Below are 12,779 nucleotides of genomic sequence, written 5' to 3'. Positions count from 1 at the left end.
GACTTTATGACAGTTATATAATCACACCGACCACACTCTCAGAATAGTGAGCACCCTCTCTATCTTACCCTCCTCTCCTAGCTGGTCATAGATGACCCTCTTTTTGGGGTCACTCAGAACTTCGTAGGCCTCAGCAATCTCTTTGAACTTATCCTCTGCGTTGGCGTCTGTGTTCTTGTCTGGGTGGAACCTCAGTGCCATGCGGCGATACGCCTTCTTGATCTCCTCCTCGTTAGAACCCTTAGGGATACCCAGCGTCTTATAGTAGTCCTTCCCCATGTCAGCGACCCCCAACACACACCCTGGCTCTCTGGAGGTAGAAGGAGAGAAAGGTTACTGGGTTAGGCATATACCTATGCCTGAAAAACTGATCCACACAGCCTGGCTCTCTGGTGAGGCACACACACGTGAGTAAAAAGGTGAGTATTCTAATTAATCTAGAAGTCTTTACTCCATTACATATTATTTGTGGAATTTGCCATGTTGCTATGCTATGGTAATGTAGTAAGGTGTTGCCATGGCAGTGTAGTAAAAGCTCAAAGTTAGTGAATGTGAGGAATTCCCTACCATCTGGCACCTCTCAATCGGCTACACACACACATGCTATCAGTAGTCTCATGAAACCGCAGTGCTGTTAGCCTAAATATGACACTATGCGTCTGTCAATGTAGGCTACAGTCTGCCCTGCGAGCTATCTTATAGCTGAATAAACTACAACAGATGGTAGGCTATTTGTAGGCCTATGAATGGTTGTTATTTAGGTTTTCATGTAAATACCCACATCACTGTGAATCTCTACCGTAGAAAATGAGACAAAGAACCAGCACCTGTCACCCAGTATAGTGCCGATCTGTGCCGCACCGAATTTTGCTGTCGTTGTTCAGCCAGTTAGGCTAATTATAGGCTATTACCGGCAAATATGTCAAAAGACAACAACGCCTCTCTAAGTGTGAGAATAGGTTATGTCAAGAGACAACAACGCCTCTCTCAGTGTGAGAATCGAACCTATCGATTGACGAATGCAGAAACCGGAGAGGTGCAACACAACCTATTCCACAGGCTTCAATGAAAGAGGTGGAAACGGATAGTGAGCGCTGCGGAGAACACACAAGAATGGAAGAAGGATGAAATGAAACGTTTCCTACCAGTGATAATTTTCAGCAGAAAAATCGGCAGATCATATGAACATGTCCCGGTCCCTCTCTTCTCTCCCGCGCTGGTATCCCTCTTGGGTCTTTATTATGTGACGTCAGAGTTCAAACGCTCACCGGTTCCGAAATAGTCGGTGACAGAACAACGCTGTGACGTCAATTAGGCTAATAAAACAAAAAACACATGCCATTCAATCAATGACTCAAAATCACATAGTTATGCGATGTGTGTGGTTCTGGTTAAATTAAATAGACATTCAACACTTATTTCCACTTCCAATGTTAAACTTCAGAGGAGAAATACAGCGTAGGCCTACACCAACAACCCAATTCCTGTCCTGGCCATAAGCTGAAATAGCCTAATACATAGGCTACTGGCTCTGGGTCAGAACTAGTCTATATCTACTTCGAGTTAGTCTAGTAAGTTAGTCCGTAGCCGGTGTGTTTTAGTAGCGTCTTACCGAATCCTAGTGACTGTCTCTGGACTTCACCAACTGTCCCTCGCCGCTCCTCCGCGCGACAGCTGAGTATTTGCCGGTGGAACTCCGCCTGTTCAAAGCGCGATGTCAGCCACGGAGGACCCGCCCATCAATCCGTCGGGCAGACGGTCGGATTGTTCCAATCCACAATCCCACCGATGGGAAAAGACAGCCTGACTGTCTACATCATTTGTTGCGCTGACTGAGGCGTTTATCAAATTCAGTTCACCCAATTCAGTTCACCCGAGTCAATTTATCCAATCCATTTAATCATTGATCCACTCAGTGAGGTGTTGGTTTACTTGACTTCCATTCCTGGGAGGAGATAAACAGCCTGGACTAGTCTATATCATGGCTCTGCTTCACTCTGAGAGAGCTGGGATTCTACTCTAAAAGAAAACAGAGACATATTAGGAGTCTCTCTCTCTCCCTCTATGTGAGAGAGTGTGATAGCAGAGCCTAGGCAGATTTTTCCAATGCCCTTGGATGGTACTGGAGGCTGAGGCGGTGTGTGTTTGTGTGTATGCCCCTGGATGGTACTCCAGGCTGAGCTGTGATATAAACAGAGTTGGTACGTGTGATCACTGGCAGTCAGGGACTAGAACCTACACACACACACACACACACACACACACACACACACACACACACAGAAGCCTGAGGAGTGAGTCAGTCTCTCACTCAGCACAGAGACAAGGGCTACATTTCAATAGTCTTAAGTGGCTTCCTCTCCTTGTGTCCTTTCCTTAATTTACATAAATCTTACATCACTTCCATTCATCCAATGTTGTCAGTTCAGTACAAATGAAGAGGAGAGGAGACAAGGAGAGGAGGCCATTTTAGACTATTGAGATGCAGCCTGTGTCTCCTTCCCAATCTTCTGCTCTATATATACTGTATTTATATCTGCCCACATGTCTACCTCTTCTCCTTTTCCTTTCTCCTCTTTCAAGAGGATGTGTTATGTCATCAGTAGAGAGTTATGCTGTAAGAATATCTTCTTTGACATTTTTACCGTTAAGGACATTAACCACCTGCTTAGTACTTACATCCCATTTGAAAGAGAAGATGATTATACATGTAAATGTACCTCCAAGAGAGATAAGAGAGCGCAGAACCATTAGGAGGTGTGGGAGGGTTGAAGAGGTGGAGATAGGTGGAATGGGTGGAGAGGTAGAGATGCAGGCATGTCACTCAAGGTGGACAGAGAGGAAAGGGGGGAGAGACAGAGGCTAAGGGGGAATCTTAGAGAGAGACAGAGACAGAGAAAGTAGAGGAAGAGAGCGAGAAAGTTGCCCCAGGATTAGTCTGGCTATAGCTTGAGTCATCCCTTTCACTTCGGTGGTGAGGAGATGTGAAAGAAACAAGTGACTCGGTAGAGAAGAGCAGCTCTCGTGGGAGGAGTCTGTCTGATAAACCGTGCACATGCATCCATGCAGTATGTACACTGGTTCTGGTGTCAGAGTACATACCATACAGTACAGTTTGTCTTCTGTTGACATTTCCTGAGACATTCCCCTGTGGCCAGTTGGGTTTCCCTGTGGCAGCAGAGATACCCTGTACAGCTGTCAATTGTGTGTATAGTTGTGTTTTACTATAGACATAAAAGTGAGTGTGAGAGCAATAGGGTAATTTGAATCAATTTAATTGAATAAACGTTATTAATCCTATAAGGGGATTAACACATTGGGTAACATTTCTGTGAGTGTAATATTTCTGTGAGTGTACACAGGAAGGCTCTAGACACTACACTACTGACTGCTGACCCAATGTTTGTTTCCATGACAACAGGAGGAGCTGCTAGACAGTGGAGCCCTCTGAGTGCTCTCTGTCAGCCTGCTCTCTGTCTGTCTCAGCCCTGTCCTCTGTCTGTCTCAGCCTGGTCTCTGTCTCAGCCTGCTCCCTGTTTGTCTCAGCCTGGTCCTCTGTCTGTCTCAGCCTGGTCCTCTGTCTGTCTCAGCCTGGTCCTCTGTCTGTCTCAGCCTGGTCTCTGTCTGTCTCAGCCTGGTCTCTGTCTGTCTCAGCCTGGTCTCTGTCTGTCTCAGCCTGGTCTCTGTCTGTCTCAGCCTGGTCTCTGTCTGTCTCAGCCTGGTCTCTGTCTGTCTCAGCCTGGTCTCTGTCTGTCTCAGCCTGGTCCTCGGTCTCCGTCTCAGCCTGGTCCTCGGTCTCCGTCTCAGCCTGGTCCTCGGTCTCCGTCTCAGCCTGGTCCTCTCTCAGCCTGGTCCTGTGTGTGTGTGAGGGTGGTGAGCGTGTGTCCCAGCAGAAGGGGTAACAGAACTTGTCACATAGTCTCACACATAGATCTCCTAGCAACCAATTCCATGAGCAGCAGCACTTAAGAATAGCTCCTCCTTAAATTGCCATTTCTGTAAAAAAGGTGTATTATATGTTAACAGTTTAGTCATTTTAGTGCATTGCTGTGTTCTGCCCATTTAGATGAATTGGAAGATACTTTTCTTTTGTGGAAATAGTTTGGAAAGATTTTGAGATCGACTTGGTTCTTGCAAGACTCATCTGCAGTGCAGAATCCTCAGGCAACACAAGGATAGGGAGACTATAAAGCCAACAAGGACAACAATAATTAGGACATAGATAAACAAACACAAAACCAACAAAGGGAGAAAGAGGAAGGATTTCTGAGGAATTTCTGGAGGATAGTTCAGGCCTTGATAGGGAAACAAGCATTCAGACGAACAACCGAACAAGGAGGTGGGAACATTCTGAACATTGAGAGAGTATCTTAATTTATGTGTAATGTGTTGTTTAATTGAAAAACACATTTCATATCTTTATTTGTATTATTCATAAACGTGAATTGTTTAAAAAGTTAATTTATCTATTGGTGCATTATTTAAATAAGCGTTTTTATTAAGAGGCACATGCACATCATTCTAGAGTAGAGTGCATTGTTTAATGAGGTCACCATGGAGATGAAGATGGATGCATTCTCTAAGCATTGTTTCAGAGACCTTGCCATCACATATCTTGAAAATTTTACAAGTGAGTCAGGAAAAAAGAAATTAAAAAAGAAATTGCTAAGAGAATCCCCAGAGACTCTGAGGACAGACTTAATTCTAAAAGCGGATGATCCTAATGCTTGGCACACAGCTTTCCACAAGACCAACAATTAACTTAAAATGTCCGAAAACAGAACAATGAGGCAACTGTAAATTGAGTCCACCCCCAAATTTAACATGAATATTTATAATAACGGCACTGTGATGGTTCAAGGTTCGGAGGCCAGTCTGGATCAATTTGTCCACTACTTCGACCAAATAAAACCTCCTGTTGCTGAACTTAAAACCTCTCCATTGTCACTACCTACAACAGCTTCCACTCCCTCTGTACCACAGTATGTAGTCCCCAGTGTCCCTCCCTCGCCTGCAGCAGACACAGCCCTGAGCATGTCTCTCTCACACTTGACACATGCAGTACCACAGAACATTATAGAGGAGGAGATCAGCCTGTTGTGCCAGCATAGGGATGAGATCCGAGAGCTGCAGTGTGCAATGAAAAATGTTGAGGAGGACAACCAGGCTCTCAGGATGGAAGTGTGCAGACTTAGAGTGGAACTGTCCAGCACAGTCAACACCAACCACATGCACGTCCTGCAGAAGGAGCTACATGAGCTAAGGAAATCATTTCTCAGCCACCCCCATCATCCACTCTACAAAGAGTCCCACAAAAACCCAGAACCAAGCCAACAGCTGAATCAGAACCAACCAACCAATGCACCAACCCAGCTGACCCCCTCGATCCCCATCTCACAGCCTATAATTACTCCCATCACTACTGCCATACTCCACAGACCTCACAAGAAACCAGACATTATATTAATGATGGACTCCAATGGAAAGTTTATGCTAGAAATCAACTTTTCCAAAATAAAAAGGTGGCAAAATTATGATGCCCCACAACAGAGAGAGGTATGGAGCTCTTGACTGTGGCCCAGCATGTCTCCCCATCATTCACACGGGGACCAATGACCTGTGTGCACAACAGGAGAGGGTGGCCACATCACTAAGGGGAGTGAGAGAGGGCCTCCACCATCTTCCCCCTTGCAAAGATTGTAATATCTACCCTGCTCCAGAGGAGAGATTTCTACCACAGGTTGATGGCACCTTAATTGGGGAGGACAGGCTTGTGGTAATGGCTTGAGCGGAAAAGGTGGAATGGTATCAAATACATCAAACACATTCCATACACTCCGTTCCCGGCCATTATTATGAGCCCTCCTCCCCTCAGCAGCCTCCTGTGATTTCCACCATCGAGGGTAAATGCCAGCCTCTCTCGGGGACTGTGTGCTATGGCCCAACGTACACCCGGCCCACCATCCCACCCTCAGCCTGGACTGTCTTTACGACAATGTACACCTGTACAAAGAGACAGTCCCCACCTTCGCCAGGACCTTAGGGAGTTGGTGGCTGAGCAACATCCTTTGAGACAAATCAGACGCTCCTTTAGACATGCATCCAGTGGCGCCTCACAGAGACTGGAGAACAGCCAGCCACACTGCCCCCCACACCAACCTCCACCACTTCTTTCCCAGGAACTGCATGCAGACACACTGAACAATGCCCAAGCCATACGCAGTCAAAGAGGCCCGACGCAGAGTTTGGAGCATCGCCGGCCACACTGCCCTCCACACCACCCTCTTCAATTCTCCCTACAACCTCCCTCCCATGCTGCCAGACCCGCCTCAGCACAGCTCCCCCAGACCCGGCCCATCACAGCACTGCTCTACCAGACCCGGCCCATCACAGAACAGCTCAACCAGACCCGGCCCGCCTCAGCACAGCTCCCCCAGACCCGGCCCATCACAGAACAGCTCAACCAGACCCGGCCCATCACAGCACATCTCTACCAGACCCGGCCCGCCTCAGCACAGCTCCCCCAGACCCGGCCCATCACAGAACAGCTCTACCAGACCCGGCCGATCACAGCACAGCTCTACCAGACCCGGCCCACCTCAACTCAGCCCAGCTCAACACAGCACCGACCACTACCCTAGGGTCTGGCAAAACACTGTTGAGGGTAGTGCACCACATGATGCAGTCCACACTGCCCTCCACACCACCCTCCTCAATTCCCCCCACAACCTCTGTCCCAGGCTAGTTTTGGTTACCCTCCCTACTCCCATCACCAGGACAGGCCTGGGACACTCCTGCCCCCCATGGCAGCCCCAACCCTGCAACAGGAGCCACACCAAGGCCTCCTGTGCACACCCAGAATGGAGCATTGGCAGACACTCCGGTCGGGTGGACTGAGCACTGCCAACACTGCTCGCCCAGTTCCCGCCCCAGCACCTGCAGCCAGCGACTTGAGGGAGGTCTGTCAAATGCTCAGTCTGCTCTGCTCTCACGTGGTTGGCCAGGGACATTGGCAAAGTCTCAGCTCACTCAACAAGTAACTGCAGATGACCCTATGCCTGTGAGCTCTTATGAGCTGAATACCCCCTCTGACTTAAAAAAAAATGGACACAATTGCCATTTGGGTACAGGACTCATGTCCTGACATTCTGGCTCTCTCGGAAACATGGTTAAATGGTTCTGTTGCTGATAAAGACATTGAAGTAAATTATTAATGTATTTAGATGTGACAGATTACAGAAAGGGGGAGGAGTGGCCATATACTGTATGTAAAATCTAATTTCATGGAGTCCCAATCTCAAAATATTTCTGTTCCCAATAAATTTGAGCTCCTGGTTTTAGATGTGTCCATAAACCAGAATATACATTTATTTCTTGGGAAGAGAAATATTTTGAGATTGGGACTCCATGAAATTAGATTTTACATACATTATATGGCCACTCCTCCCCCTTTCTGTAATCTGTCACATCTAAATACATTAATAATTTACTTCAATGTCTTTATCAGCAACAGAACCATTTAACCATGTTTCCGAGAGAGCCAGAATGTCAGGACATGAGTTTTTATATTCTTCAAAGTAGCCACCCTTTGCCTTGATGACAGCTTTGTACACTCTTGGCATTCTCTCAACCAGCTTCATGAGGAATGCTTTTCCAACAGTCTTGAAGGAGTTCCCAAATATGCTGAGCACTGGTTAACTGCTTTTTCTCATCTCATCCCAAACCATTTCAATTGGGTTGAGGTCGGGTGATCTGATGCAGCACTCCAGCACACTCCTTCTTGGTCAAATAGCCCTTATGCAGCCTGGAGGTGTGTTTTGGGTCATTGTCCTGTTGAAAAACAAATGATAGTCCCACTAAGCGCAAACCAGATGGGATGGCGTATCGCTGCAGAATGTTGTGGTAGCCATGAAGGTTAAGTGTGCCTTGAATTCTAAAGAAATCACAGACAGTGTCACCAGCAAAGCACCATCACACCTCCTCCTCCATGCTTCACGGTGGGAACCACAAATGCGGAGATCATCCGTTCACCTACTCTGCGTCTCACAAAGACACGGCGGATGGAACCAAATATTTCACATTTGGACTCATCAGACCAAAGGACAGATTTCTACCGGTCTAATGTCCATTACTTGTGTTCCTTGGCCCAAGCAAGTCTCTTCTTCTTATTGGTTTCCTTTAGTACTGGTTTCTTTGCAGCAATTCGACCATTGAAGGCCTGATTCACGCAGTCTCCTCTGAACAGTTGATGTTGAAATGTGTCTGTGACTTGAGCTCTGTGAAGCATTTATTTGGGCTGCAATCTGAGGTGCAGTTAACTCTAATGAACTTATCCTCTGCAGCAGAGGTAACTCTTGATCTTCCTTTCATGTGGCGGTCCTCATGAGCGCCAGTTTCATCATAGCGACTGCACTAGAAGAAACTTTCAAAGTTCTTGAATTTTTACGGATTAACTGACCTTCATGTCTTAAAGCAATGATGGACTGTCGTTTCTCTTTGCTTATTTGAGCTGTTCTTGCCATAATATGGACTTTGTCTTTTACCAAATAGGGTTATCTTCTGTATACCCCCCTACCTTGTCACAACCCAACTGATTGGCTCAAACGCATTAAGGAAAGAAATTCCACAAATTAACTTTTAACAAGGCACACCAGTTAATTGAAATGCATTCCAGGTGACTACCTCATGAAGCTGGTTGAGAGAATGCCAAGAGTGTGCAAAGCTGTCATCAAGGTAAAGGGTGGCTACTTTGAAGAATCTCAAATATAAAATATATGTTTATTTGTTTAACACTTTTTTGGTTACTACATTCCATATGTGTTATTTCATAGTTTTGATGTCTTCACTATTATTATACAATGTAGAAAATAGTAAAAATAAAGAAAAACCCTGGAATGAGTAGGTGTGTCCAAACTTTTGACTGGTACTGTATATACAGTTGAAGTCGGAAGTTTACATACACTTAGGTTGGAGTCATTAAAACTTGTTTTTCAACCACTCCACAAATGTATTGTTAACAAACTATAGTTTTGGCAAGTCAGTTAGGACATCTACTTTGTGCATGACACAAGTAATTTTTCCAACAATTGTTTACAGACAGATTATTTCACTTATAATTCACTGTATCACAATTCCAGTGGGTCAGAAGTTTACATACACTAAGTTGACTGTGCCTTTAAACAGCTTGGAACGTTCCAGAAAATGATGTCATGGCTTCAGAAGCTTCTGATAGGCTAATTGACATAATTTGAGTCAATTGGAGGTGTACCTGTGGATGTATTTCAAGGCCTACCTTCAAACTCAGTGCCTCTTTGCTTGACATCATGGGAAAATCAAAAGAAATCAGCCAAGACCTCAGAAAAAAGATTGTAGACCTCCACAAGTCTGGTTCATCCTTGGGAGCAATTTCCAAACGCCTGAAGGTACCACGTTCATCTGTAGTACGCAAGTATAAACACCACGGGACCACGCAGCCGTAATACCACTCAGGAAGGAGACGCGTTCTGTCTCCTAGAGATGAACATACTTTGGTGCGGAAAGTGCAAATCAATCCCAGAACAACAGAAAAGGACCTTGTGAAAAAACCGCCATAAAAAAGACAGACTACGGTTTGCAACTGCACATGGGGACAAAGATCGTACTTTTTGGAGAAATGTCCTCAGGTCTGATGAAACAAAAATAGAACTGTTTGGCCATAATGACCATCGTTATGTTTGGAGGAAAAAGGGGGTTGCTTGCAAGCCGAAGAACACCATCCCAACCGTGAAGCACGGGGGTGGCAGCATCATGCTGTGGGGGGTGCTTTGCTGCAGGAGGGACTGGTGCACTTCACAAAATAGATGGCATCATGAGGAAGGAAAATTATGTGGATATATTGAAGCAACATCTCAAGACATCAGTCAGGAAGTTAAAGCTTGGTCGCAAATGGGTCTTCCAAATGGACAATGACCCCAAACATACTTCCAAAGTTGTGGCAAAATGGCTTAAGGACAACAAAGTCAAGGTATTGGAGTGGCCATCACAAAGCCCTGACCTCAATCATATAGAACATTTGTGGGCAGAACTGTAAAAGCGTGTGCAAGCAAGGAGGCCTACAAACCTGACTCAGTTACACCAGCTCTGTCAGGAGAAAATGGGCCAAAATTCACCCAACTTATTGTGGGAAGCTTGTGGAAGGCTACCTGAAACGTTTGACCCAAGTTAAACAATTTAAAGGCAATGCTACCAAATACTAATTGAGTGTATGTAAACTTCTGACCCACTGGGAATGTGATGAAAGAAATAAAAGCTGAAAGAAATAATTCTCTCTACTATTATTCTGACATTTCACATTCTTAAAATAAAGTGGTGATCCTAACTGACCTAAGACAGGGATTTTTTACTAGGATTAAATATCAGGAATTGTGAATAACTGAGTTTAAATGTATTTGGCTAAGGTGTATGTAAACTTCCGACTTCAACTGTATATTGTATTTAGTTAAATTCTTTTGTTTCTGTCATTGTTCTTGTGCTGTTTAATTTTTTTGTATGATGGCTTGGTGTGGTGTGGTGTGGTGTGGTGGGGTGGGTGGATGGGTGGGAGGGATAAGGACTGGGGATGATGTATTGATGTCAATGTCTCCATGTTCTCATATTTGAAAACGTATAAAGTATATATAAAAAAAGGTGGGGTGGGTGGGAGGGATAAGGACTGGAGATGTTGTATTGATGTCAATGTCTCCATGTTCTCATATTTGACAACATAAGTTAGTTAAATGGTTGGCCCTCTTTGATGTCACGTAGGTTGATACAATGCTATGTTTTCATTTACAAAGCCCTTTTACAAAAAGTTCCACTGTACGTAATATCTTTACGAAACTTTAGACATACGAGTTACCACACCCGGTCTCAGGGATGGTTAACTGGAAATTCCTTTGGTCTCTACTGAGTTAACTAAAAGCTGATTTACCTTTCTTACACTTTATTTGTGGATCTTCAAAATGTTCTTTAAATTTGATGTTTTGGTGCCTCTAGGGCAATTCAGAAAGCTGATTGAGTACCGTATTACTGATGAATGTGTTTGTTTTTTATGACCATGTTTTTCTTTCTGCTTGCATTTTGTATTTATATTGATGTGTGTAATTTATGTAATTCAGGGCTCATCTGTAAAAGAGACCGTGGCCTCAGTATGACTCCCTGATAAAATAGAGGTTACATTTTCTTTAAATAATTGTTTTGGTCTAGGTGTAAACCTGACTGACTCACTCATATACAGACCTAATGGAGTCTGGAGTGACAGACTGTGTGTGTGTGTGTAGGTTCTCTCCTCCATCTGATGGGCTCAGTACGGTACACACCATTCTCTTCTCCTCTAAGTTCTATCCATCCCATTTCCATGGAGACCGCCGGCATCTGAAGTGCAGCATGCTCCTTTCACAGACAGACGAGGTGCCAGACGAGCCACATTAACACATGATTGACGAGACTCAAACACGGTTTCATTTCAGAAAAAGCATTTATTCCAGATCCAAATTGCATTATTTCACTTCTAGACACTATATCACCAGGGGTGGAATTAGGGGAGAATGTGTGTAAACACTGTTCCCAGAGTGAATTCCCTAGTGATTATTTTCCAAATCCACTCCCCGCATAACCCATCAGTATATTATGATCCTCTGCTAGGCATGCCTGTAGACAAGGCTGATCTTATCCACACAGCCAGCCAGCGAGGGGTACATTCAGGGGGGCAAGACCCTATTCTAGACTACTGAACAAGGAGTCATGTCTGTTTTACACCTATCTGATCGCCCTATAACATTGCTCCCCCCTGAGCAAGCCCCTGGCAGCCCATAGTCAGTGAGTCATACAGAAACGCTTATGGACCTTAACAACACACAGTCACCACAAAGTGAAGCACAGGCTGACAGTAAGGCAGGTTACATACTGTACAATCATATCACTGCTGTTGTTCCTGCTGCTGCGTCATACCAGAGTACTCAGAATATTTGGTTGCGTCTCAAATTGCACCCAATTACCTATATAGTGCACTACTTTTGACCAGAGTCCTATAGGCCTTGGTCAAAAGTATTGCACTATAAAGGGAATAAGGTGCCATTTGGAACGCTACCTGAATAACTGTACTTCTCCAAAGCGTACAAGACAAGTTGGTTTCTCCAAAGGCTAATTGATAAGTTGAGTGTATTTGGCACAAACAATAAAAGCACTTTTAGCCAATTCAACCATTCACCCTTCACTCTTAGCAGGCCACCTAGCTGATGGGTTGATCCTCTGGCATTCAATATGGGCAATTAATACTGTTATGTAAAAACTTTCTCCACATGCACCACTGGGGATGAACTTAAACAACATGAGTTATAATCTCCATCATTAAATGTTGATCACAGAGAATAAGTCAAATCAGTGGCACTGGTTTATGGTAATGTATGAGAGTTTGTTTCTCATACTAACTCTGCTTCATAATTGTCATCAAACACTTGCAACATCAGCCATAGGCAAAATGTGGAGGAACTGCTGAAGTAATTAAAAATAAAAGGAAACAACCTTTCAAACATTTAAAAAAAGCATATTTGTGAGAGAGAGAGAGAAATAGGAAGCCAAACACAGAGAGTAAGGGCTCTATTCAATCAGAGCCGATTTAGCCGACATCCGCATAGTTGTTTTGACAGTGTCTGAGGTGGAACTGCTTTATAGCTGTGAAATCCACAAGTGGCTCCTGGCATTATACCTAAGCTGGCATTGCCATTAAGAGAAATCCCATGCAGCCTTTTTGTTTACAAGTT

The 12,779-nt window shown here is 44.6% G+C and overlaps 1 protein-coding gene across 3 annotated transcripts in view; it reads right to left on the bottom strand.

Moving 5' to 3' along the window:
- Positions 1 to 3,518, bottom strand: part of dnajb5 (DnaJ heat shock protein family (Hsp40) member B5) — a 10,007-nt gene extending 6,489 nt beyond the window's left edge. The window contains exons 1-3 of one of the 3 annotated variants that reach the window (XM_041901197.2): positions 1,613 to 3,518; positions 1,146 to 1,316; positions 69 to 310 (exon numbers count right to left, since the gene is read on the bottom strand). In XM_041901197.2, coding sequence (XP_041757131.1) covers positions 69 to 279 — 211 coding nt within the window. In that variant the 5' untranslated portion in view covers positions 280 to 310; positions 1,146 to 1,316; positions 1,613 to 3,518. Of the gene's footprint in view, positions 1 to 68; positions 401 to 1,145; positions 1,317 to 1,612 lie in introns of those variants that run through there. The other 2 variants (XM_045225657.1, XM_045225656.1) reach the window with 2 other exon arrangements.
- Between the last annotated feature and the right edge of the window lie 9,261 nt (positions 3,519 to 12,779).

The sequence above is a fragment of the Coregonus clupeaformis genome, chromosome 16 (assembly GCF_020615455.1).
Source record: "Coregonus clupeaformis isolate EN_2021a chromosome 16, ASM2061545v1, whole genome shotgun sequence".
In the NCBI taxonomy this organism is placed as follows: Eukaryota; Metazoa; Chordata; class Actinopteri; order Salmoniformes; family Salmonidae; genus Coregonus; species Coregonus clupeaformis.
Note: the sequence above shows the minus strand (reverse complement) of the source record. Positions and strands in the feature narration are given on the sequence as shown.